The sequence below is a fragment of the Falco naumanni genome, chromosome 7 (assembly GCF_017639655.2).
Source record: "Falco naumanni isolate bFalNau1 chromosome 7, bFalNau1.pat, whole genome shotgun sequence".
NCBI lineage: Eukaryota > Metazoa > Chordata > Aves > Falconiformes > Falconidae > Falco > Falco naumanni.
Window position 1 is genome coordinate 3,842,920 of NC_054060.1, and position 27,803 is coordinate 3,870,722.

Consider the following 27,803-nt stretch of genomic DNA (forward strand, 5'->3'; position numbering starts at 1 on the left):
ATTCAAGTTCTTTGTTGATAAACACATTAAAGCTGAGATGAATTCAGAGAAAGAATTTGGAACAAAGGGACTGGGCTAGAACAAGGTAGATTTTTACGGGGATGCTATTCCTGCTAAATATTTGTGCTTTTTTTCCCCTGTTTAGTACATGTTTCTGATTCTGGAGGCTTTGCTTTATAATTATTCTGAGGGTGAAGTTTTCCTATGGACAAGGTATTGCCAGTTTGATGCTGCTTTTCTTACGACTTACCTGCAGTGTGGAAGGTGAGAGAACCCCACAGCCCTTCATTCATTCCTTTGGTTCCCACTGTCCTGTTTCTTTTTGCTGCTCCCTCACAAGTCTTATCTGGGGTATCCGTAATGTTGCCAGCTGTCATGTTTTCTCCCTGGAGAAGTTCTCTTGGATTAGTTTCCGTTGCAGCTGTAGATTTGACCATGAGTTTACCTTTCCTGGAAGAATTAAGCAGATATTTCTCCCAGCTGTTTCTTTCCCAGTGGAAGTGATGCTCAGCATCTGCTGTACAGCCACAGGAGGGCCACAGTGGTAAATGTGTGTGTGTGTAGGGGGAGAGGCTGCTGCCATCCATCTCTTGCCCCATGGCACTGACAAACTATTTGGGTATCCCAGGGGTGTGTTATCTGGCCAGTGTCTAGTAGTTATCCCCTGCAGTGGTTCATGAGAGATTTAGGGAGCTGTTCCTCCGTGAAACAGTGATTACTCTAGGGAGCTTGTGTTTGGTTAAACGGTGAGAAATCCTTGGGAGTTCAGTGCAAACATCTGTTGAGATTTCAGGGATTTGTAACCATTTTAATAATAAGCCACATAAAGCTTTCCTGAAGGCATGGAATGATTGAATGGACTCCAGCTAGGCTACGCGTTATAATCAGTGGGAGAAATTTTTCCCGTTGTAAATGAGTATCCTGACACATGTCACAGCTGTGCCAACAAAAGCTTGTAATCTCCCTGCTTTCAGTGCCAAAGTTATCTTAAAAACAAACAAACAAACAAAACAAACAACCCCAAAAAAACCAAAGAGGTGGGGGGAAGGTGGAGGAGAGAACAGTCCCCATTTTCCATAGGTTACTGCACATCTGCGGAGCTGTGCAGTTCTGGCATATGTGTGGAAAATTACTTTTCTTAACTTCACTTATTTGGCTTCAGTTAAATTTTACTTAAATTTCAAAAGCCTTTGTGCCCTCATTGCTCATTTTGAATTTAGCTTGAGAGGTGTATGTTGTTAATCAGCACCTTCTGTGGATGCTTCTGTGAAGTGTAATTAGATGTAAGCTTAATTGTGTGGGACACTGCTCTGTCTACTACCTCAGGTATTCAGCAGAATATGAAGGGAATTAGCTACTTGATGTTTGTATGGGAAATTAAAAACTTGGTACTTTTTCCAAAATAAATAAAAAACCCATGGACCGATATTTTTTTTCAAATCCTACTTCGGGCAAAACTTAAAATCTGTGTATTTAGACTCCTGCTGGAATGGTCTATCATGAAGTATCCTAGAAGATGCATTTTGCAAAGTTTTCTGTTGGGTTTTTTTTTGTTTCCTTGGTTGGTTTTTTTTTGGTTTTGGTTTTTGTTTGGGTTGTTTTTTCAGCTGGGAAGACTCATTAAATGGTCACTACTTACATAAACCAATTTGTTTTCTATGGAAAACAAGTAGAGATGTTTTGCTGTGCCATGCCATTAAAACAGAAGTATAGAACAAGAGCAATGTTTTTCTTCCCCACCGTTTGCTCTTTAATAAACTAGTTAGATGATAGCCATTGCATATTGTAGTTTAAGTAAATACAATTTGCAGTTCAGTTCAATATAAAGGATTTATTCTTTGTAGTTACTTGTCATAATCAGCCCAGCACTTCTAATACAGCTCTTCTTCCAAAAGTTTTTGAATTGCTAAACCATGATGTACTATGACTCTTGTACTGTTCCTTGAAACTTCTGTTTTAGTTCGTTGCTCCATAAGACTTGCTGTCCTGCATCGCACCCAAAACGGCTTTAAGGCAATGTTTGAAATTCTGCTCTAAGTCAGTGTAAATGTATGTAATACTCCATACAGAAGAGTCTCGATTTCCATTTTAAAATTAAATGTAAACTGACTTTGTTTCTATTAAGTAGAAGCAATATGTCATTTTCCCCCCTGCTTTTCGAAAGGGGAGAAACAAAAGCAAAGGATTTTTTAACTATGATTTCTAGAGAGAAGGAAATGAGCAGAGCTAGAAGTGTTTTGGAAGTGCTTCCCCATGAGGGGGAGTGTTGAGGAAAGATCACGCCATCACAGAACAGTTTGGGTTGGAAGATTGGACCTTTAAAGATCCAGCCCCCTGCCAGGGGCAACTTCCACTGGATTAGATTGTTCAAAGCCCCGTCCAGGGATGGGGCACCCACAGCATCTCTGGGCAGCCTGTGCCAGCCTCACCACCCTCACAGGGAAGAATTTCTTCCTTCTATCTAATAAAAATCTACCCTCTTTTTGTTTAAAACTGTAATCCCTGGTCCTAGAATTTCAGGCCCTGGTAAAAAAATATATCTCCAGCTTTCTTATAAGCCCCCTTTAAGTGCTGTACGGTCTTTCCAGAGCCTTTTATTCTCCAGGCTGAACAACCCCAACACTTCCAGACTTTCCGTAGGAGAGGTGTTCCAGCCACTGGATCATCTTCATGGCCCTCCTCTGGACTTGCTCTCTGTGTTCAGGAGCTTTCAAAAAACCTGTGCCTTCCCTTCCTCCTTCTTTTTGTTTTCCCTTTTTCATTCTTTAAGATCATGTCCTTTTGCCTCGAAGGGAAGCCTAGCACACCCACCAGCTGCCTGGTTTCTGTATCCCGGGTCCTGGGCTGCTGCCGGCACAGGGGATGGCTGAGAACACACAAGGCTCCTGGCAAGGGTGAGGGTAACCACAGCTCCAAGGCTGTTACTGTTTGCTCTTTGTCTTTGCTTTTAGTAGGCTGCTTAATAATGGTCCAAGATGTAAATATATGGGGGCAAAGATAATTTGCTTTATCGGAGTTCCAGTTTACTCTGGTTTAAAGCTGCCATTAGAGACTGGGGAGTTCTCCCTCAGAGCTGTCTCTTTATCTTCCAGTTCTACATTTTACATTTTTTGCCTTCAAGCAGAAACTTTCTCAGAAAATTTTCATCCCTTGAGAAAACTTGTTACCACCAGACATCTCAAAATAGCAATTACATGCCTTTTTTTCCTCCTTGTCTCTTGCTACACCAGAACTCACAGGTTTGATCTTTCATGCCGAGATTCCAGGAACTAGATGGGAGAGGTCCGTTTCCAAGTGTGAGACTCAAGCAATGAAGAAACCCCCTAAACCCTCTTACGTGTTTGTAGTAAGAGATGTATTCAAGAATACTGCATTCAAGAGAGATCTGGATTTGTGTCACTTAAATTTTAGAGTGGTTCTGTCTGTCGTTCAGCGTGCTGCAGGTGAACCAGAAGTGCATTTTAAGTATAAAAGTGAAATGCCTTTGACGTTGGCAGTTGTTTGGATGCTCCTTCTGCCACTGCTCTTTGGGTGGGTTTGATGAAATCTCTGTGGCAAAGCTACTTGCATCGAGTGCTGGTGATTGACAAGACAAAAGTTTATTAGTTATTTCTACCCAAGCCATTTTTAATCATTCTGATATTTTTAAGCATTACTTTAAAATGTTATAATGACAAGAAATGTAAACATAACTGTTTGCTTTGGTTGGTATTTATTACATGAGAATATTTCTTGTCCTGGGTGGATTTTAATGAAAATACTTCTTTAAGCATCATACCAGGATGCCATTGACTGAATGATCAAATAACGTCCTGCTCTAGTAGGCCTATAAACTGAATGGATTTTCTTTCCCACTTGATAACAATTCTTTTTTTTAAAAGCAAGAAATTTAGTATTTTTGTAGCACAATACACCATTTTGATGACATTTCCATGAGCTGTTGAAGCTTCTTACTGATGGATCAACTCCCACATAGAAAGCAGCAAGAGAAAAATAAGAAAATCTTGTTTTGATTAAACGTGCCTTGCACCAGACAAGCACATCTTCATGCCGTTGCTATGTAAGCAGAGACCCTGCTTGTCAGCATTCATCAAAGGAAGGAAACGGGCAACAGTTTCAGCTTTACACTGAAATGAACGCAAAGCTTTAATTGCAATGCATCTGGCATTGCCCCTCAAAAATAGTTACAGGAGGGAGATATCTCTTAAAGTAATGGTTTTACACAGAGGGGGAGGATGCAGAGAGGTTTTGGATTTCCCCACCTGTGCTCAATCCTGTGGTACCTGCTTCTGCATCACCCCATGTACCCGCAGGTGCAGCTGCTTTTTCTATTCCCTACTTGGATTTTGCCACAGTCCAGAGACAGCTGTTTGATGGATCAGTTTTCATTTGAATCGTATGTCCCAGAGGAAGCTTCTGCTAAATAGTTTTCAAGGGATGAAAGTCTGTGAGCAGGAGGGAGGGCTCTGCCCGTACCCATGTGGTTTGCATTGCAGAATTACTGGTGCCTGTTGTGTGCTTAAAGCCTATTGACCACGAGCAAAGCCTCCCGCAAAATTCAGCAGGCTTTGGGAGGGTAATTTGTGCTCAAATTACACTAACTGTTCCAACTTACATGTAAGTATATCCTTAAACACCACGAAAAATACCTTGGGAAAAGGAAGAGGCTTTTCTGGGGGAGGGAAACTGCAATGATTTGCTTTATTTCTCTAGAAATTTAATCCCAAGGGGGTTATCTTATTCCATTCCCTGATCCAACACAAAAATGCTCCAAGTCATCCTTTCAGAGTCTCAACCTGTTTCAAATAACCTTTAATTTAAATAAGCAGCTTCTGGTTTGTAATGTGGTAAGTGAGTGTGAGATTTGCACATAAAGGGCTGAGGACAGCAGGTAAGTGCTGTTCAGCATCTCGCTGCACATGAGCGCTTGGAAGCCGTCTGTAGCCCCAGTCTCCATGCTGCTGATGGCATCGGGACAGAGATGGCTAAAATATTTCTAAATGCCAATATGGAACTTCAGAGTGTTATTTCTCCTGCAGCAATGCCGGCTTCCGCTGCTTCAGACACCCTCAGAGCTGCCCACCCCGCAGGCTATTTGCATCCGGACAAGTCCAGCAAAGCCTTGCAGCTTCCCTGAGAGATGGATTTGGTTTCCAAGACTTTTGCATGAAACCGGGAACCATCTTGTGCTGCACTTGCAATTGCTAACTCCTGCTTAGTCACAGTGATAGACGGAGCTTGTGACCTGGGTTTTTAAAAACTTTACTTTTGTTGGGGGACAAAATTCCTGCCCGGAGAAGGTCTTCAGCTCTGAAGACCCAGTTGTTCTGGAAGCTTTACACAAGGGATTTTCTTGGTGTCAGTGACACTGAGATAAAGTGACAAGTGGGACATCTGCAGCTTGTTTAGCTTCCTGAGTAGCGCAGGTCTATTTCAAACTACTAAACCCACTAAAACGGATTTTTGCAGATGATGTTTTGCTTGACAGATGATTGAAAGATGCTATTTTCTAGAAATACTGTATAGCTGAGGTCTAACCAGGCCAGCAAATGTAGCTGTGGTAAAACATAATTTCCAAGATATAATGTCATTTTTGGTAACAGCTTTCTGCTGTGTGCCCGCAGGGTTTCAGCACCCGCCAGCACAGATTTGTGTTACTGAATGTACGCGTGCATCAGGCGGCTGCCTGGAGGTACCAGGGACGGGCTGTCTTGAGCGAGGTACATGAGGAAGACCTCCTGGGAAGCAGTGAGTTATTCTAACCAAGGTCTTAGGAAACATTTGCTTAAGTAATGAATTTGCAGTAGACCAAAAAGTAAGAAAACCCCATCTAGAGAGGACTGGAGAGGATGCAGGCAGGGATGCGCCTGTGCCTAACAGATCTGGAGAAGTGCCAGGGAAGGACTTTTATCAATAAAGAACCTCAACCCTGGCTTGGAAAAAAATCAATTCGGGAAAAGCAAATTTGTTTTTTTTTTTAACTTTGAACCAGATTTAAGGCACCTCCTTCCGCTTCTGTCTCTTCCAGGAGAACGAAGCATCCCTGCACAGAATGTATTTTACTGCCCAGGCAGTTTGACTTTCTGAAATCTGGGGGAAGGAACAAGAGTGCATCACTGCACAGCGCAGCCGGAGCGCGTCCCGCATTACAGCCTCGCTACTTTGAAGAGGTTACTATAGGAAGATAAATGCCCTACAGGGATGTGTTAAATGAACCTGTGAACGCGAACTGGCATTATCTGCCAGCTGTTTTCCTGGAACTTGGTGGTTTTTTTCTGCTGTCCAGTGAGAGGGTTGATATTTTCTTTTCAGAATGAAGATATCTGCTGTGAGCAATATGGTTTTGTGAAGTACTGCAGCCACGAGATATGCAGCTCCTCTTCTTGGATAAGTTGCCTGGTAGTTTGCTGGGTGCCTGGTGCCTGTGTGCAGCCTCAGGCTGCGCCGCTGAAATGGTGTTCCTGTCTCAGACTAAAGCTTTGCACAGGGAACAGGGCGCTGATAAAGGAAAAACTTCTTTACTTTGAGGTGACTGAGCACTGGGACAGGCTGCCCAGAGGGGCTGTGGAGTCTCCTTCCCTGGAGACATCCAAAACCCGCCTGGATGTGACTCTGTGCAACCTGCTGTGGGAGAACCTGCTGTAGCAGGGGTTGGACTGGATGATCTCCAGAGGCCCCTTCCAGCCTCGACCAGTCTGTGCTGGCCGTAAGAGGGCTTTCCTTGGTCCTGCAGTTTCCGCTTCCTTGATTCTGGGTTCATTAGCACTGATGGCTTTGTGCTGGAGCATGGAGGCTAATGTTTTTCTTCAGAGTGGCAATTCAGGAAAAATGGATCTGATCTCTAAAGCAGGTCTCTGAAACCAGGAATATTGCCAGTTCCTCCGGGGATGGGGACTGGGAGGTGGCTCCCCAGGGCTGGGCTCTGTCAGCTCAGAGGGTAGCTTCAGAGCCAGCACATTTTTCAGCATTTCCATGTAAAGTGGGGTTAGGAGCTTTGTCTTTCCCTGTCGCTGCTGCCCTGCAGACCAGGGTGGGCAGAGGCTCTGCTGTGCTCCCACCGCAGCCGCAGGGTTTTGAGGTCACCCGGGTGGCAAAGCCACACACTGCGTGGCAGCAGAGCAACGGGCTGCGAGCAGGTCATGGACTGGTGGAACAGGTCAAGGAGGGTCATATTGGGGAGGATTTTAGGTGCCTGAGGAACATAGGCTGTTTCTCGAAACTCGGAAAGACAGGCACGTGTAACTGTCCTCACTATCAGCAAGTAGTAAAATTGTCCCTTCCTGTTATTATTAATATTTTGCATTTTCAATAAGGAGAACCGACTGCAGAGGGCACCAACAAGCCACAGAGTGATACTACAACCAGTCATTTCTGTCTGCTGGGTGAGGAGCATCCCTGCCCCGGGCTCCTGCTGCCCATCTCAGTCGGCATGCTCTCCCAGTATCCCAGCTGGGCTGCCCCGCTCCTCGGCAGTATCTGGCACCAGGCTAGCATCTCATGTGGTTGGAGAGCAGTCCAGGTGTTTGCTGGAGAAGCTGTGGATAAACTGGGAAGTGGAGGAGCTAATGCTGGCAGTCTGATGTGAGCTGCGGTGGTTTCTGCAGGGTTTTGGCACTCTGCTCCTGCCCACGGCAGAGGAGGCACCTTTCACGGCAGGACTGCGGGCACCGGGGGTTACACCTCTGCCAGAGGCTCGGAGGAATCCAGGGAGTATCTGCAGGGATGTGAAAGGAAGCAGAAGACAGCACAGCAGCCCCTGCCACCAGGTGTGCAGCATGGGCACCTCAGCCAGGGCAGGTGCTAGTGTGGCACTTTCATCCCAGATCGCCCGCCTGGCAGGAGGGAAGTTTCCCGAGCCCAGGGTCAGCTCCTGCCCCACGGCTCTGCCTTGCCCAGCGCAGCCTCAAACCACAGCGTAAGCACGGGGGCAAGCCCTTCCCCACCTCCGGTTCCTCCTGAAGGAGCCAGCATTGTCCTCTTGCCCCTTTGCTGGGCTCCCGCGGCATGCAAAGGCATTTGTAGCAGCTTCTGTTTTTCCAGGGAGGACATAACAGATTTGAAATCACATTTCCAATCCCAGATCACCAGGCTGCAAGTCCTTGCAAGCGAGGTGTAAACTGTGAGGTAAAGGGACCGTTTGCTTACCTCCTTGGGACCCTCAGTTGCTGACTTGCATTTGTGCTTCAAGGAGAGCTCAGCATCACTGGATGTAAATATTTAGAAATACCTATATGCTAAAAGTAGCTCGATCTCTATATGCAACTGCTCCTTTACCATCTGTAGTGACTAATACACCCCCATGTAAAGTTTTTGCAAACAAACCCCATGACCCATTTGTACAGCCCTGCTGCCTGCAATGGCAGCCCCGGGGTGGCTGTGACCCGCTGGAGCACTGCTGGGGCTCAGCACCCCAAAGCAGTTGGACGATGGCTGTTCCCCTGCCTGAGCCCCCCACCCAGAGCAGCTGACTGCAATCAGCCGTCATACAAAAGCCAAAAAAAAGATAAAACAGCTAAATTCTTCAAATCCTTTTCTTGCTGTCTGGCCTCTGCTTTTCTGACCCTCAAGGCCATGCTTGTGAAACCTTTCTGTGTAGTACAAGGGTTTTAAGAATAAGAGAAAATAAAAACATCTCATTCTTAGCTGAAGAGGCATGGATGGATGTTGTGAGCTATTCCTGGGTCTTGTGGACTTTGTTGTCTCCTTGCATGCTCAGGTGGGACCGCATCCATCACTGGTCATAGAATCACAGAACTGTAGAATTGTTTAGGTTGAAAAAGACCCTTAAGATCATCAAGTCCAACCAGTTGTTGCAGCTGATGAAGGACTGATGAGGTCTTTGGCTTTTTGAGAATTAAAATGCTCCAGATGAGATCACCTGGTGTGGACAGAAGCACCTGGGTAAGATTTAAGAGCCTGCAAAACACAGGTGCTCTGAGAGGGTGACTCAGCTGCTTCTTGAGATGCGGAAGGGTTTTAAGTGTTATTGTTAATAAGAGACATAAACAACCTCCTCCATAAAATGCCTGCTGCTTCCCAATTAATGAGCTCTCAGTTCCTTCCTGTCTCCAGCTCTTTGGAAATGTCTGGAGGTGACCAAGGGAGGCACGAGGTCTGATTTCTAACATGAGGCCAAAAGCCTCTGGCTCCTCTCAGAGAGGCTTTTAGGAGATCCTGATGAATAAATAGATGCAACAGCAAAACACGAGCTACAGCTTACTGCCCTAATGTCTTCTTCATGTAGGTTCTGTGATGCTGCAATCAGGAGGAGCCTCAAAGTGTTTGCAAGCACCACCCTGCTGCTGATTGCTGGGATGCTGCTGCTGGTCCCCCATCTCCTGGTCACGCATCTCCCCATCAACCAGCCGAGGTGACTGTTTAAAATACTCCCATTCCTTTCTTTCCCCTGGAAAAAGAAACCCTGCAGGACAGCCCTGCCCAGTCCCTGGGAAATCGCAGCCCAGCAGTGACTGCGGGGCTGGGGAGCACCCAACACCCCTGCCCATCACCGGCGATGCTGAACGTCTGCCGTACCCCCGTGGCCTCTCCCTGCTGCTCACGCTGAAGCCACCAGGCTTCCTTACCCCAGGTTCAGCAGGTTCACATCTCCGTTGGTTTTCCAAGTCTCTCCTTGCTTGGGGAAGCCTCCCCAGCAAAGCTGGCTGAGCTCAGTATAAGTTTGCACTGATGAACTTCTGCAAGCTGCTTCCTTTGACTAAGCTGTGCTGATGGACAAGACCTTGGGCTCAGCTTTTTTTAGAAGGCCTCATTATTTTAGTTATATCTAATAGTTCTGTATGGCTCTTCCCCTTCCCAATCTCTCCTGTCCCACCATCACCACCTGGGGACAATTCTTGCTCAGGCAGCCGAAAACACTCTTGGGGCAAGTAATGATGCAACTGTGCAGCTCTGCAGGGCAGGGGGCTTGGTCTGACCACCTTCCATTCCTCTTCCCCAGCCCGTGTGGGGTTTAACAACACTGGCTTCAGTCTCCTTTTAAAGTCACAAGCCTTCTTCATCAATTTCCCACCGGATTCTAACCCAGTTCTTGCCCATGTTGTTTACTGCCCACTAAAAAGCAGCTTTCACATCTTACAAATTTTTTTTTTTAAATAACACCTGCCATCTGTCTCCAGAAACTGGGCTGGACCGGGCTCCCCCATTGGACATGGTGTGGAGATGGCCAATTTACTCCTACCTCTAGTAAGGATGGGGGTGAGAAAAGGTTGTTAAAAAGATGCTGGATGGAGGTGGGAGAAGAACTGGGGACTCTGGTGCCTCCCCAGTGCTGAGCACAGCCAGCCTCAATGGTGCCTTGATGTCAATGGGTTACCTGGCTGACCTGTAGCAAAATCAAATGTTTAAATAAAAGGACAAACTGAAAGCCTATGGGGAAACTAAAAATATTTCAGGGAGGTTTTATATTTACAATTGGTTCTGAAGAAAACCAGGCAAAGCCCTTTGGAAGTTCAGTTTTGTGGATGTCAGGACAGCTGGAACAGGAGCCACAGCTGCAGGCTGGAAAACAGTAAAATCTGGGAAGAAAGATCTTTTGTATAAATCAGTATTTCTGTAATGAACACAGCCAACTGACCAGGTTTAAATATTACTGTGAAGCAGCAAGTGGCCTAGCTAAGGGGGTTAGTTCACCCTGAATTTGCACTAAACTTAAGACAAACTTAAATCATCTTCTGTTTTTGTCTGAGCCGCCCGTAATAGCCCCCGTGCACCCCAAGCTGCTCTAACAGCCTCCAGCTACCAAACCACATCTGAGACGAGCATTTGAAATGTACACTTTGGAGTTGATTGGCTCCAGAATCAAGTTATTTTTTAAATTAACTCCATTAACATTTTCTCGAGAATGAAGCCTGTGCAACATTAAAGTTTTCCCTTGTTCCAAATCCGCCTTCTTTGGATTTATCATCTGTGAGTCCAAAAACCGTCAAGTGAAACCTGTGAGCAATTCTTTCCCCGTTCGGTAAGTACCAGCTGGAGGTTACAATAGATTGCAGGAAACTTAGCTGAAATCCTCCTCCAAAACCATATTGTTTGTTCTGTTTCCTCTGTGGAAAATATCGGACAAGACTACTTAGGAGTGTCTGTCAGAGCTTGGTGCTGGGTGTACGGGGGGGCTGGGGTCAGCCAGGTGCCCAGGGGGCACGGGGGAAGGAACTGGCGGAGGAGGCTTGGACAGATCGTGGCTGCATTTGTTTTCCTAAAGCAACTCAGCCCGGCTTCCAAGGCAGCTTGGGCATTGGATTACTTTGGGAACAGGATAAATCTAAAATCTAGAAGCTCAGTGCAACCTCTTAGAAGAATTTTGGAAAGGCAGTTCCTAATCATTGGGAAGCTTTACTTGCCAAAAATATCAACTTTTCTGGTTTAAATTTTCTGTATTTGGGTTGTGTTGGGTTTTACCTTTTTCCACTACTCAGAATTTTGTCTTTCACTTCCCCTCAGCTCTTCCCTTCTTTAAAAGATGCTGAAACATTTAGGTTTTGATTTTTAAAGTAGCGCAGAAGGCAGCTGCCCTGGGATCGATAGCCACCCTGGAGATTCCTGCGGAGGGATGCTCTCAGATCTCCAAGCACCGACAGGACCCTTGAGCTCAGGACCCCTGCAGTATCTGTACCCAAGATTTGCCAGCACCATGGCAACCATTTTAAGACAGAGCATCACAACTTTTGGCCAAAACCCCACATCTGCTGGGGGGAGCCAGATCTGTCTGGATCCCTCCAACCTCTCCCTTCCAAAGTCCCTGGGGTTGAAGCCATTTGAATGTGAAGGGACAGTTGTTTTCAAACTCCAGTGCAGTCAGGTATTTACCAAAGACCTGGCTCACAAGGACCTGTTTCAGCCACTTACTTCCCTGAATATATTCTTAAACATAAAAATATGTCTGTCTTTTATCAAATAAAAGGAAATACTCTTACTGACAAAGTATCTTGACAACTCCCGGGCAGACTGGGGCTACTAAACCTGAGTGTGGGACTAACGGTAGCTACGTGCATGACGTTGCCCAAAGCTGTTTCTTCCTCCATCCTCAACATCCCAGTGATCTCTGCTTTTCTTCATTTCTGCTCAATTTTGGCTGCAGCCCCTGGTCACCCCCTCTAGCACTTTGGCAAGTGGAGCCCAGGGACCCTCCAGCTGCTCAAGCTGAGCCACGAACTCACCTTGCAAACATCACACTTGCTTTCCCAATTCCCTATCTTAGCAGCGGTGACAGCGAGGGGTCTTGCTGCATATATACCTATATATGTATATATACATACCTATATATGTGTATGTGCAGAGACTCAGCAGGTCTCCATCAGCCTGAGCTGCCTGCCGAGAAAGACACAGTCTACACCACACACCCCAAAGAAGTCTTCAATGGCACAAAATTAAAAAAAAACCCTCATCCGAGAGCAGAGATGTAGCTTCGGTATTGGTTGCTGTTGTCATTAAGCTTGCCTATATTTGTATAAATGTACATTCCTGCCTTAAAAACCAGCCCTCAGCTCCAGGCAACCCAGTGCAGACACCCAGCCGGTGCTGGGAGGCAACCAGGCTGCAAGAACAAAATTCCCTGTAGCCTCCGACAGGCTTAGCGGAGAAACCAAATGTTTTTCAAACAGGCCAAGTAAAACCGAGTGGCCAAAGGTCGGAGAGACCTCGACACCCCCATTGCTACGGCTGACAATGAGCGGGAATCCCCCCCTTTACTGTGCACCAAATGAAGCATGCGAGTTCTGCAGCGCTGGTCTTCAATGGGGTCTTTCTGAAGTAATGAACCAAAAGTATCTTACAATGACAAAGTGAATGCATCCTGGTCACCACGCATCCTGTACCGCTAATGAAAAGCATGACTTAGGGCTTTCCTTCTGTCTGCACTGGGATTTGGGGGAGGCTCGGAGGGGAAGGCTCTGCCAGGGTCTCCAGCCGAACACACGCGTGTTCTCAGCGTGACCAGTGGCTTCCTTCTGCTCTGCTGGGGTCTGGCTAAGGACAGCGGTCACACCGGGCACAGAGCTCAGGGAACTCTGCAATGGGGGGTGGGGTGACATATTCCTGCTTTTCTCTTTCATCCTCTGCTCTAATTAACCTAGCAAAAAGGATAAACTTGCTTTCCTGGCAAACCATCCTTAGATACCCTGGGGAAAAGCATCTTTCTATTTCAAACATCTTTTGATTCATAATGACTTTCCTGCTTTTCTTTGCACACTACTGCAGCAGTTATTTCTGAGTAACATCCTTCTGGTGTCAACACATTAATAAAAGCATCTTTAAAAGAAGAAGGGAAAAAAAGGCATTTCTAGTTAGTTCCTTGGCTACAAGGAGCAAGTGAAAACACGGATACTAACAAAGCCGAGTGAGTAAATATCCAGATCTGCTCCTGAGAAAGGTCTGGCTTGGCGGCGAGGAGCTCTGCATGCACCTGCCCCTGCATCCCCGTGGCTTAAAGCAGATTCCGTCACCAGACAAGTCAGGGCCAGCGATGGCACGGCCGGGAAGCCACGACTGCACCAGTTCTGGAGAGCTTTCCATTGACCATTACAGCTGGTTTTCCAAGCTGTAGGTGTCAGTGAAAAATACTGCAGGTATTTAAGCAAGATGTGTGTGATTATTACTCATAATACAATGGATGTGCTTGTAGGAGGCTGGGCTTATTAGGTGGCTAAAAATCAGATGAAATGCCCTTCCAGTGGAGATGCCCACACTGCGACGCAAACTTCTCCAGCCTCAGCACCCATCAGAAGCCTCCGCAATTTGGGAACAACTGGGCTTTTGGTTTACAGTAATTCCTGCTGTTCCCGGTCTGAGTGCTTGGGAACCGGCTCTGCTCAGACCTTCCCAGGGGGACACCCCAGCCCCACCGCTGTGTTGTGACAGCTGAAAGCCATCGCAAACCCGGGGCTTTAGATGTGTCAGGCTTGGCCCTTCTCAAAACAGAAAGGTTTCTGGGTTGAAGGAGGAAGGTTTTCCCTGGCTGCTGCGGTTCCCTGTGCCACAGAGCCCCAGCCCAGATGGGGCTGCAGGGACACGAAGGCACTGGTGGGCATCATGCTGTGGCCATGAACCAGCAGCTGTGGCTGTGCCAGCCAGGGATGCTCAGGGACCGGCTCCACGCGAGGGTGTGTGGAACACGGGCCGGGCTAACAAGAAAACCTGCTCGCCAGGGTGCACGGAGCTCTCGCAGAAGCTCAGTGCCTTTGATTTAGGGCCTGGGTCATCAGTGCGTTCCCAAAGGTTTACGTTTGGCCAGGCTGAAGCAGTTATGAAACAGCAGCTGCTGTTGGGTCCTCCCCTCGGCTGCGATCGCTCCTCTGGCATCCCCGACACCATTGCTCAGACAGACGGTGCCATGGGTTTGGCTGGGTCTCCCACGGGAGGGATTATCCCGTGCCCTCATCCCAGCTGCGGATGTGACCCCGTGCACGGGCAGGTACCGCAGGAGAGGCTCACCAGGCTGGGTTGCCACCAAAATGGTTTGCAAAACCAGAGCAGGCAACAACACAGCACAGAGGCTGAAGCCTTTTGATGTGCAAGTCACCAGTGGGCTGCCAGCCCTTACCCCATCGGCTCAGCTCACATTAATCACACAAATCCCAGTTGCCCTTAAATGATTTTCAGATGCAAACTGACTCCCCCTTTCTGCTGCAGCTAAGAGAATAATCATACCCCTGGTGTCGCCCATAACGAAACCATCTCCACTTAATTGCATTTTCAGTGAAAATTCCCTTGAAATTCCCTCAAGGGGAAGGGAAAATATGAAACCCTACCATTTCCTTCAGTAACTGTTTAATTTAACACACTCGTGAGCCATAGCCATTAAACCCCAACATATTTAGTGGCTATCCCACAGCAAAACCTGGGAGCATGATGGTAGCATGGGACGGGTGGTGCCAGTGAGAAGGAAAACAGGACTGAACACAAGCTCTTGAAACATAAACATTTACACCACGCTGGAGAGGAATCAAACACAAATGCTGAAGTCATGGCTTGTGCTTTACATACAAATTACACAAAGGAATTTCCCCTGTTACGGGACCGAACGTTGCTCCCCACAGCAGAGGTGAAGAAGAAACATGCCCCGGGCTGTGCGGCCGCATTGTACCCGCGGCACGGCCGATGCTCGGCTCCAGCCTTTCTCCGTTCCATGCAAGGAGGATTGCCTTCATGGTATCCCAGTTTTTGGGTGTCCTCCATAGCCTGAAGGGTAATACGGAAAGGAATTCCTACCTAAATGCTCCTGACCCTCCTCCTGGGATCAACCTAACAGCAAATCCTCCCTAGGACAGGGAGGGATTAACACACGACACTCCCAGACCGGGCAGTAAGGGCTGTGCCGGCCAAGTGCCACTCCCCGTACAATATTGGATATCCTAGTTAAGAGATTCAGCTAACCTTAACAGAGGTGAATCTATATAAGCAGGAGAAAAGGTTTTTAGCTTGTAAGAACACAGAAAAACACCTTAACCGACCACTAAACTGCTACACCGTAACTGCATACAGAAATCCAGGGGTATAAGTACTTTGCTGCTCATGAGGAAGGATGCAGCGAAGGGGACGCGCTGCTCACCACCTGGGCCAGAGCAGCTTTCCCTCTCCTTCACAAATACATGCAAAGGGATGCACAATGCGTCATTTCACTCGTGCTTTGGTGTCCCTGGCCGTCCCCTCTGGGCAGTGGCTTTGGCAGAGAAAGCCAGCAGTGGGGAGACGAGGGTACGGAGCCTTTGCACACACTGTGAGCCCTGGCCTTGTGAGGGTAACTGAAGCCAATCCTTTATTCTTCTCCCCCGTCTCCATTTCTTAAATTACGGCTATTTAGCTTCAGTGTGTAAACATTTTAATGAAAATTACAGAAATGGGTTGCCAGCTTCAAGTCCCTTAAGGAAAAAAAAACACCCTAACCCAAACAGTTGGCTGTACTGGTGGAATGCTAGATGCTCACTTCATATATATAAAAATAATAATAAAAGTCAAGAGTTTTGTGCTGGCCTGCCAACACCATCAAGAGGCTGGAAATGTCAAGTGATAGCACCATAAGCATTTCTGAAAGATCTTCCCCGAATTATTGCTGCTTTCGGTTTCCCTTCCCCAAAATGTTTCCCCACCGGTCGCCCAGTGGCAGCGTGACCCTGACAGAGGGTCCCAGCTGCCCCAGCATCTCCCATGGGACCAGCGGGACCTGCACACCCAGCCCATGCCAGACCTTATTTTTCAGACCGATGGTTTGAGCACCGTTATAGTGTAGCACAAATAAAAGAAATCAAGCCTTCCCCGTGTTTTGAAAGAGCACTGCGCCGCTCACAGGCGGCACCGTCCGGCGCTGCCGTGGGACGAGGCAGAGCCACAAGTCCTGGCTGTGACCCAGCTCCCTCCACCACCACCACGCTGCTCCAGAAGCCACCACGGGTCCTGGTGCTTCTCACCCTCGGGGACAATTCTGTCACCTTCTGGAGGCCCGCTCATCCCCACGGTCCCGGCCGGGTGCCACGGGGTGCCCGTGCTGGCGGCAGCTGCGGCAGCACTGGAGGTGGACCGTTGGGAGGTGGCACCTTCCCAGGACCCGCAGGGTCTGGCAGAAGCTGAATGTCAAGCGGTCGCGCTCGCAGACGAAGCCTGGAGGGGAGGCAAGAGGACAAGCACAGTGTTATTGCCGGTGCGCGGTTTTCGGGCATCTGATGCAGAAATCGGCAGGCAGTCGGCAGAGACAAACGCAGAGCCCACCTTCACCGGGGCACCGAGCATCCTCACTGTTTCCAATTGCCAGCAGAAATAACACCCGCTGCAGCATCTCTCTGGGGTAGCTGCGAAGGGGGTGTGGGGCCGAGCCCAGGGCTCGCTCCTGGGGTGGAGGGTCTCTGCTGGAAGCCTGAGAGAGGTGACAAACCTCCCCGCAGTGACATCTCCTCCCAGTCCCCAGCCTTCCCCACACCGCCAGCAGGACGCAGCACAAAGGCGACCATTCATTTTGCTTTGCATTGTGCTTAGATTATTTCGAGAACCGGCACCATCTAGTTTGCTTCCTGCAGGTGTCTTGCAAACTTCAAAACAACATCGGTGCTGCTTTGAGGACGAGCTTTGTTTTGGGAACCGCGGTTGCGGTGCCAGCACCGTGTCCTGCTGCGGCGGCAGCGCCCGGGCCAGCTGCAGCAGTGGCTGGGATGGCCGTGGGTCGCAGCCTGGCCGCCCCAGCTGAGTCACTCACAGGCTGAGCAAACTGTTTGCAGAAAGTACTTCCTCTCTGCAAACAGTCTGGAAATCACAAATCCCTCTCCGGGGCCGGGAGCGCCACATTGGGGCGTTATGTCCAACGCTCAGGTTCACAGCACGGGGGGAGATGTGAGTGCTGTCCCAAAGAGACCTTGCCCTTGGGGTGCAATAGGATGGAGCATCCCACCACCCCAAAACACTCTCACACCTGCCACCGCATGCAAATCACGGTGTTGTACAAACCATGACGCTGTGCAAACCACGGTGCTGTGCATCCCATGGGATGGCGTGGCATGCAGTGAGGAGGGGACAGCCCTCCCCTGGGCTGTCAGCAGCGGCTCCCAGCTCCGTCACCAGCCAGACCAGGTTCAAACAGGCTGCAGCTTGGCTTAGTTACAGCGTCAGAGACCAATCACCAAGTATCCATTGTTCATAAGAATATATAGTTGGTTTGCTTTAATTTTGAGTTTACTCCTTTTCTATTTTATATCAAAACAAGCGCAAGCCTCCAGCGCCTCACCTAATTGCGTAAGACTTCTTTAAATCACATCAGCTCTATCTAATCTTACCTTGTGTACAAGTGATTAAAATAAATGACAGCTCTTCTCTGATAAAGGGCAGAGTCGATGCTCCCCAGGGTGGACGCACGGGGCTGACACCCTGGTCCCCCTGCCCTGCCTCTCCCCAGACACCCTCTGCCTGGGACCACGCCAAGCAGATCCTACCAAGGCCCCCCCTCACCCAGCACACACTACATTACACTATGCCCCCCCCCCCCCGATGCAGAAGCGGGGCAAGAAAATGTGCTTTTTTCTCTTCCTCAGGACTCTTTTCTGCTGGGGAAACACTAGAACTGAGCTGAGGGAGCTCTTGCTGACCGTTGCCCCTCGCCATCTCCCCTCTGCGAACAAAAGGCTTTGCTCAGGGAAAGGCTGCTGCCCGATTCCCACGGGGACGAGCCGACCCGCAGCCGTTAACGCAAAGGCCACGGCAGATGCTGAACAGAGACTTTTCCCCCCATTTGGGATTTCAATCACAGCCCTCCCCCCTCCCCCAGCCCATCAGGCAGGAGGTCACTATACTGATCTAAAATTAATTTTCTATTTCAGTAGAGGTATTTCCTCCCTTCCTCTCGAGCAACAGCTCTTTCTGCCTGGCAATAGAAGAAACCATTTAGCACAGAAGCTGCTGCCTGCCAGCGCTGTTGGATCCAACAGCTGCCGACAGACCGGGACCCAGCGCCGGATCCCAGCCCCGCATTACACTCCCAGGCTGGGGGTTTGGTCCAGCCCCCTGGGTGCTGGCAGATGATGGGGATTTTTCCTGCTGGTTGAGCACAGCGGACAAGAAATCGCTGTCAAGCCCGGGGAGGGTTGGGCTGGGAGCGACACACATCCCCAGACCATGAGAGCAACCACGCTGCACCAGAGCCGGTTGGGAAAAGGGAAGCGGTTGCTCGTGTGATGCTCCACTGGGGTCTCAGGGATGGTATTCCCGGGAGCATCCCTGCAGCTCCCCACAGCATCCCCTCGAACCCACAGAGCCCTTTTGCATTGGGACACTCGAGCACACGAATACATGTTTGCACATGCTGCAGGACAGGGATATCTCGAGCAGGGATGCTAGAACACCTCCGGGGTGGCTGATGACGAGAGAAAAGCTGGTGCCCAGCTCCAGCTCAGCACACCCACCTCAGCCACCTCTCCCTCCTCCACCTTAGGACTCGGTAATCATTGACTCTTCACCGGGGCATGACCGCTGGGTAACCCCCACCTGCCCAGCCTGTGCTTCCCGTGGGATTTAGAAAGCCAGGGTGGTCTGACTTACAGGTTTCGAAAGCAATATTGGGTAGGAGAGATGGAAAACGCACCGTCAGCTCCTGGCTAGCAAGGACGGGGCTGGCGTGCTCCAGGGCAGGTAATTACTCGCTGTGTTGCACAGAGCAAATGTAACAGCAGTAAAAACTCCACAGCGTTTAGAAGAACTCTGTTAAAAATACCGCATGGATGGACGGGAATGTCACCAGCGTCTCGGAGGGTCAGCGCTGCAGCCGGGGCGATGCTCCTGGGGGGATGCCGTGCTGAGGCAGACCCCCGCTGAGTGCCTTGGTATTTTTAGCACACTGCCACTGTGCCTTGCTGGGCTCGTTTCTGCTCACGAGCTCTCTGCTTATCGCAACGGTCTTCTTAGAAAGCTATTTATGGATGACAACCAAGTTGCCTCCTGCCTTCCCTTGAAAGAGCTGTGATGGCTGGGCTTCTGGAGCCTCTCACTGGAAGGTCGCTTTCCAGGACCAGAGGTGATGGTGGTTTAGCTCTTTTTTGACCCTTTTCCAATGGGTCAACATCCTGGGTGCTGGTAGGAAAATCCTGTACCTGCACTACCTGTACACAGGCATAAATAAGCCCACCGGTCTCCTGCCAGGAGTTATTTCTCTTTGTACACCACACGATCTGCAAAGGTACGAGCTTACCACGGAATATCAGCCGGGACGGGCTCCACGGAGGGTGGAGAAGAGCCACCACCCATGGCTGGAGGCATTGCTGCAACTAATCTGCTGACCTTACACGAGACCCCGCAAGGATCCGGGTTTCCAGAGCATTTTAAGAAGATGAAGTCAATGGGAGTTGTTGCGCGCTCATCATTTTCCTGGATCGGCCCGGCCTTCGCTCTGATGTGGCGTCTCAGCGAGGATGTGTGCGGGGTCAGGCTCAGGTCTGAAAATCTTGGCTGAGCTCGTGATTCCTCCCCGGAATTTGGTCTTGGGCAAGGGAAGCTGTAATAAGTACTTAATTTGTCAGCTCTTCAGAGAGGGTCCCTACAGAATTGACCCAATTTTCATTTAATCCTTTTACTGCTATTTTTTTTTTCTAGTAACGATATTTTTTTTTATTATTTAATCCTAACACTTCATTTGACCATACGCTCCAATGTTCAAATCTATGCCAAATTTTAGTCTAAAGAAACAGCTTAAAGCAGGGCTTTTAAAATCCAGGCTAAGTCAGCACATTAGAAACTGAAAACCCCCACTTTTTTTTTTTTTTGGTTGTTTTTTTAAGTTGGCATGGAAATTGCTTTAAATTTCATCTAAGCTTCTGCCATACAGACCTAAGCATTTACTTTTATGCTCAGGAAAAATAAACTTCCTGGAACAGGTTTTGTTAAAACAAGGAAAAGCTGAGCTTAGAGCTGAGCTAGCAAAACCAGAGAATTAAGCTGCTGACCTCTGGCCTTTGGGATGCTCTCAGAGTCAGGGACAAATTTAACAAGTATTATCCCAGGCTCCTGCTCCGGGGCCCACGGTGTCCTGCCCTGGGAACGAGCCCTGGCGAAGGCAACACTAGAGCTGCGGTTGCTGGTCAGCACGCGTGCCTTGTACACTCACCTGCCAGGCTTGCCTGCACAGGCACATGCCCACAACTGGGAAAACTGGGAGAAAAGCACAAAACCCCACCAGTTTTCAGGTGTCAGCCCTGCTGCTCCCGGCACGTCTCACGCAGGACTGTCACAGAGCATCCATCGAGCATCCCTGAGCATCCAGTCTGCGGATTACAGACCAGGGGGAGGAAAATGCTGGTGCGCTCTAAGAGGTTGAGAGTGATTATTCATTTTTTAAAGCCCCTGGATCCAACAGAGAGAAATTCTCATTTCTGAAGAGCCGCGGCAGAGCCAGGACTCTCCCTATGCTCCACGCTGTCTTCCCATTCCCTCTCATGAGGGTAGGGAAGGGGAGAAAAAGCCACCTCTGCCAAAATGAGTCGCTGACCACGACCTTGCCTTCCTCTCCAAAATCCAAACCCACTTCAAACACACCGTGTCCAAAGCTTCCCACAGCCAACTCTGCAAGAAGCGATGGGGCATGAGCAGGCAGCTGTGTCACATCTCCGGAGCCTTTGCCGCTTCTGCAACACGAAGGTCAGGCAGGGTAACGGCACCTGGCAGCAGCGCTGAGCCCTCCGCAGCTTCAAGACCGAGAGCAAACGACTCCAGGCAGCACCCCAAGAACGCGACTGCCATGGCTGAGCGCAGTTTTTCCTCCAGCCACGGGTAAAGCTCCATTCTTCATTTTTGTCCTTGCTTTCTCTGTTTTTAGCACTTCAAGGCCAAGGCCAATGTCTTTCATGTTCATGAAAGATGTTCAGCAGAGAGAAAAAATACTTTTGATGTATTCTGGAGATTTTTCCAAAAAGTTAAGTAAGGGTTAATCGTGTGTCATGGATTAGGCTTTGCCTCCTCCCTGCCAGGCTGTTACCAGAGACTGGGCAAGAGGCTCCTGGCAGAGCAGCCTGGGCTGCAGCCGCCAGGTCCCTTGGGTGCCAGCACCGGGTGCCCCGTGCCTTCACAGCTGTGCCCAAGGCAGAAGAAAAGCAGATTCTTGCACTCTCCTAACTTCTTGCACTGGCTGCTTGAGGTCTGTTGGGATTTATGCTTTCTAAAGCTTGAATCTGCTCAGCAGTTGCCAAGGAGGGAGGAGAAGCATCTCCCACCACCACTGGTCACACCAAGGTCATTACACAAGAAGCGTGCAGCACGGCGATACGGACACGCTACTGCTCTCATCACGGCGAGGCAATGTGCCTCTCCTGCTCCGCCTGCCTGACAGTTATTACATTTTTGTCTCCTGTTGCCCAGGTTTTCATGGGAGCCGCTGTGCAGAGGTGGCGTGGACGGGCTGGGGCTGGCATCGGGGCACGCTGGAGGGGACAGGCACAGCACCGTTACTGCCCGGACCTGGCACCTGCACCAAGCCCCTCAGCAGGCAGGACCCACATGGGGCCACCTGAGCAGACTCTGCCAGCCTGTGGCAGCGAAAGCCTGTTTCTCTGTAAGGCTAAAATGTGTAACTTTCATTTCTCCTACATTTCATAAAAAAGGGGAATCCTTTCCTAAGCACCCTTTTTTTCCATTAACACCTGTTGTTAATTAGCAGTAAATAAAGGGCACTTAACGAGTTGCTCAGCAGCACCTCCCTGTTTTGCCACTTGAATACAGACTTACATGCTCAAATGACAGAGAAAATTGGAATCTGCTGCAATTATTTCTAGTATGTATCCCTCGCGGACAAACTCAGCCACATGCAGAAGCATGAATAATTTCATTTCCCTACTCAAAGCAAGCAGGAATATAACGCTTAATTGCCAATTAATCTTGAGGCAACTAGAAATACAGCCAGACCCTGGATAATGAGCCTGGAGCACCACAAACGGCAGCAGTTGAAGAGGGTGCTGGGTGTCTGGAATTCATCCCATTATGTCCCTGGTGTGAGCTGGGGGGCTTTGCTCCCGGACACCCCCCGAGGCATTGCCCCTCTCACAGCCCAACCAAACACGGTCCCCTGAGCTGGCTGCTCCCAGGACACGAGGCTGAACTCCATCCCTTCCCGCTGGCTGAAAACCTTTGTCTGATTCCCAGGGAAACTGTACCCACGGCTGGTTTAGACATATTTGTTCTTGGGCCAGCTGAATGCTTTACCTTAATTCCTTTGGTATTTACAGCCTGAGCACCCCTGGGGAACAGCTCTGTTTGCTAAGGTGCCTTGGCTGGAGCGAAGAACCATCACCTGCTCGGCACCCGCTTTGGGGTGAATTTGGAGAACTCCCAGACTCACCCAGTAAGAGAAACAGGCACGAGGAAAATTCTTAATTTTGTGACTTTTACCACAATGAGCACCCCACGTTTGGTCTTGACCAGGGCTGGGTTCACCCATCGCTGACGGGGTCTGGCCAAAAGCCATCGTGCAGGCACAGCCACGATGTTTGCAGCAGTGGGGTGACTGCAGCTCGGCTCCCCCCGTTAGCATCCTCCTCCAACATAAAGCAACTGCTGCTTCTGTGTTTTAAAACCATTTGACCTGCTGGATAAACTGGCGCTGGTTTCTCTGAGCTCTCACGTGGGACCTGCCAGGTCCTTTCCAAGATGAACAGAAAACAAAGTGTAGTACTCAAAGACAGAAATAAACATGGTGTGAGGGTTTTTTCCCAGCTTTCTGACTTACAAGAAATGATCCGGTAACAGGAGTGGCTGACGTGGGTGTGAGAGCACTGCTGGGGCTCGAAGCTCAGCACGGCTGGAAATCAGGAAGCAACGGGCTTTCCTGAGCCAGAGGCTGCTCTTATCTCCCCGGCAGCCCTGCCCGAGGTCCAGCAAAGCTCTTCCTGCTCCTATCACCCAGGTTGTGCTGTCAGGAGGACAGCGATGTCCCCCTCGCCCCCCCAGACACCAGCAAGATGCCACAGGGCTTTCCCAGCTGCTGCTAGCACGGGCAAGAGCAATGGCTCTCAGCCCCCGTGCAGGTTTTCCTGAGCTGGAGTTGCATTTGAGTTCCTCATCCCACCACGGAGCGAGACAAACGCCCCCAGCCTTGTTGGGACATCGCACCGAGGTATCTGGGTGCCCGACGGGCTGCAATGCTCCCCGGGAGCCATCTAAGGACATGGCCAAGCCTATCTTCTCCGCTCGCGGCTGGATGCAGCTGTAAAATGACGGGCATATTTAAAAATAACCTCTGTGTAATCTTCAATTAATTTATAACCTGGCAACAGAACACGATTCTGGTTCTAATTAATTCCAACCTCCTTTAAGTGAAGAAAACTGACTGCCGGTGAGATGTTTGGTTATGCGTAATGTGTTCTCTCTCTCTTAAAAATTCATCTGATAATGGATTTAACATTTAAACTCTACTGGGGTTATTCACATTTTTGTGTCCGCGAGAACACAACTGCTCACAAAGGCAAACACATGATTTTGCTGGTCTCGGTGCACCTCCTGTTCAAGGAGATAGAAGCTCCTTGTGCTTCTAACATAAACACATGAATCTCTCCAGCCTGCATTAATCTTGTGCAGTAAAGATCCTTTAAAACACAGGAAGGGGCTGGAGTTTACATTCATGGCTTTTCTGGGAGCCTCTGCCTGTGGATTTACACATCTGTGATTTCCTGCCATGTGCAAGTTTTGTTCCTCTTCACGGTTTGGCAGGAAACATTTGTATTTCCAAGAGGCGTTTCCTACCCTGGGTTACAGCCAGAGCATTTATGTCATTTTTAATCCAGATTTTTAACATTCATTTGGGTGCTTCCTAGACATCTAAGTGGTTATTCTGGTACAACCTTGGCTCCGTGGCGTGGCTCCATGGCTCTCATCACCAAGCCCAGCACAGAAATTTTCCCTTTAGACAAAAATAGCCGGAACCACACATCATTTCTTGAGCAAGCCTTACTAATTATTTCCTAAATATTGAACTGCCCGACAGACTTGCAAACACAGGAGAGTTGCGCAGCCAGCAAAAAGGAGCGGCTTAGTGGCTACAAGCATCCCGACGGCCAGTGGTCACAGCCTCCAAATCCCAGTTAATCGAAGCCAGTGCTCCTGCGCTGCCCAGGATAGGTGTTGGAGGGACCACAGCTGGGTACAGGACAAACAGAGGTCGCTGAAAGGACAAGGATGGGAGTCCCAGGCTGCAAAGGGGGACCTGCATGGAGGTGGGGAGCAGCTGTGGGGCCTCCTGCCCACCCTGCTCCCCCCTCTCAGCCCTCTCTTTGTTCAGGAAGCCTCCTGAGGGTCTAACGTTTCTTTCTGGGCAGTCAAAAAAGCTTTTTTTTTTTTTCCCCCCCCACACACAGACACACTAAAAAGATAAAGCTGATTAATGATTAACACACTAATATCACTGACATCTAATCCCCTCATTATGTTGCTTTTCCTTTTAAGTGCTCTTAACCCCTGCAGCCCACAGATCTTTGGCTTATAGGGAACTGCCTGGTGCCGTGGGATGTATTTCTCCGAGTGAAGGTGAGAGCAGAAGCCAAGTGAGCGCCTGTGGCATGGCCAAGCACCGTGGCTGCAGCTGGAGCAGGTAGATGAAGCTGGTGGGAAGCCTGCCTGGCTCAGGTTAAAATGGGACCGACGCACCGAAGTGTCTGCTCAGACATACCAAAGATGCTGGAGAACTGGTCTTTTATCTGACTTTCTAGTGGTGAGCCCAGGCTTGTTTCAAAAGGTTTGTGTTCTGGGACTTTATAACTGAACAGCTTTCTGGTGGTCAGAGCATTTAACCACTTGATGTTTCCTTCTGGCTTCCTTTTCCCGAATGCCACGTCGCTGCTGCACCAGGTCCCTTTGCCCCATGCCACCCCTGTGCAGTCACTCGGGCCGGCGCCGGCAGTCCCTTTGCGGGGTGATGCTGCTGCCTCTGACAGGCACATCCCAGCTCACATTCCCGACAGTAACAAACCACGCTCAGCCCTTTGAGAGCCAAATGCTCTGGACATTTACAGATGGCTATAACATTCCCACTTCATTATTGATTAGCCAAACTAGCCTTACGCAATTCACGTATAAAACACCCCCTCATCTTCTCACAGACACATCACTTTTTAGAGGCTGATTGGTTTGCCCTTCCTCCCCCAACACTCTCCTTGCTGTGGCCAGCACCAGCTCCCTGTCTGGCAGCACCGTGTGCCCATCACTATTCCCCATGCCCAGACCCCCGGCTCACCCCGGCACTCAGCCTGTCCCACCCTGGGTGCTGCTCCGCCGGCAGCACGGCCCTTCCTGGGATCCCTTCCCGGGAGCAGGACGGCATCGTACTGCCGGCCAGCTGGGAGAGCACAGGGCAGGACCTGCCCTGGAAAAATTAATTGAGTGTAGCTTGTCTTTCAGGATGGCCAGTCATTGCTGGTGTCCTCCCCGAGACTGCCCAGGGGGACTGAGAAGTGAAAGGTGGGGAGAAGAAAAATGAATGAGTCTAAAGTTGGCCAGAAAAAACACCTCCAGTCACCAGACCCAGAAACGGGTTGAGTTCTTACACGGCCTCTACTTCATTTCACGGCACGGCTTTGAGAAGTCGAAGCAGAGTGCACAGCACACCCACCTGATGCCCACTAGCACGGTGCCATCCAAACCTCCCCGGCACACAGCCCACGAGGCAGCACCACGCTGTGCCTCCTCACATCACTCTGCGACCCACGGCGAGGGGCAAAACCGCGCACACCCCAGCTCCTACCCGGGTGTCACTGGTGCTGTATGGTGGAAAAGTGTCCCCAACCACAGCAGAGGATGGCAGTGGAGGATGCTGCATGGAGCTGATGATGGAGAAGCCACTCGCCCTGCAGGTAATAGTCCTTAACTGGGAGCCTGGGTGGTTTGCACACCAATCTCCACAATTATCACCCTGTCCTCAAAGTGCAGCATTTATCACAAACGGCGCGCACACACTCTTGGGGAGCGTAACCACGCTAAAGACAAAGCGTTCAGCTCCCAGGACAGGCAGGAGGGCCACAGGGCGCTGCTGGCTTACCTGACTCGGTGCTCTCGCAGTCCTGCGGGTTGCACTTCTGGGTGCTCTCAGGCCAGGGCTCGTGGTCGCAGAGGCTGCTGTCCTCCTCGGCCAGCCCCGTCTTGGTGTTGATGCACTTGACCTGGCGCCGCTGGATGCCCCCGCCGCAAGGAGCCGTGCACTAGAGGGAGGGGGGCAGCCCCATCAGCACCGGGGGGCACCCGTCCCCCAGCCCCACAGAGCCGCCCCCCCCGATGCCATGCGGTGCCGGCAGCACCAGAGCCTAGGAGGGATTTATTGCAATAGCCCCCAGTTTGGTTCTGAGGGTTGGGTTTTCCCTCCCGTTCCTCGCATGTCACGCAAAAGCCCCGTCGAGAGGCACGGCGCGCTCCCACCCGTGCCCACTCACCTCTCCCCAGGAGCCCACCACCCAGGTGGTGCAGGGGTGGGTGTTGCAGGGCCGGGTGGCGTTGGGCCGCACCGTCTCCTCACAACGGCCCAGCTCCGGGCAAGTCACCAGCCGCTCCTGCTCCCCGCCGCCGCACGCCTCCGAGCACTGCCGAGACACAACAAGCCCTCGAGAGGGGAAGCCAGCAGCCGCGCAGAAAGGCAGCCATGCCATGCCCCGGCGTCTTCAGGAAAGACGCTGCAAACCCCCTCTGCAAATGCACCAAACCTGCTCCCCCGGCGGAGCGCTGCTCCGCAGCCACCCCCGCTGTTAGCGGGCCATTTCCTTCTCGGGGCTTGGAACTGGCTGGGAGGGTCCCAGCAGCAGCAGGACGCAGCAGACCCGCCGCAAGTATCTGCTTAAATTTTGCAGGCGTGTGAAGAGGCGGGCTGAGCCCATGGTCCCTCTGCCAGCAATGACTTGGGGGGGTCCAGCACAGCCTACGGCTGCGGGCAGCTCAGCACCCCTGGCCTTGCACTTGCTCAGCTGCTGAGCATTTGCTCTGGGCAACCAAATGCCAAGTGCTGGCTGAAAGAGCAGAAAAATAACTGCAGGTGTGGAACTCTCCATCGCAAGCACACGTACTGCGTCTGCCCAGCCAGGGACGAAGCCCCGCTGCGATGCTCAGGTGCTGAGCGCTGCCCCTCTGCTCAGCCCCGTCCCCAGCAGCCCCTACCTCTCTCCAGGAGGACGTGTACCAGTCCAGGCAGGGCAGGCTCTGGCAGGGGAGCTGCACGGGTGGTTTGTACAGGACAGCCTGGCAGTGGAAGGGCCGTAGGAGCCTCTGGTCTCTGGTGTCGATGCAATGCACGTCCCGAACCTTCGTTCCCCCACCGCAGCTCCTGGAGCACTGGGAAACCACACAAGCATCATGCT

General features: G+C 50.3%; 1 protein-coding gene across 1 annotated transcript in view; it reads right to left on the bottom strand.

The window, feature by feature from the left end:
* Positions 1-14,767: 14,767 nt before the first annotated feature.
* ADAMTS7 (ADAM metallopeptidase with thrombospondin type 1 motif 7) overlaps positions 14,768-27,803 on the bottom strand; it is a 50,738-nt gene continuing 37,702 nt past the window's right edge. The window contains exons 21-24 of the mRNA XM_040601699.1: positions 27,604-27,777; positions 26,889-27,035; positions 26,501-26,660; positions 14,768-16,611 (exon numbers count right to left, since the gene is read on the bottom strand). Of these exons, the coding sequence (XP_040457633.1) occupies positions 16,439-16,611; positions 26,501-26,660; positions 26,889-27,035; positions 27,604-27,777 (654 nt within the window). The 3' untranslated portion in view covers positions 14,768-16,438. The remainder of the gene's footprint in view (positions 16,612-26,500; positions 26,661-26,888; positions 27,036-27,603; positions 27,778-27,803) is intronic.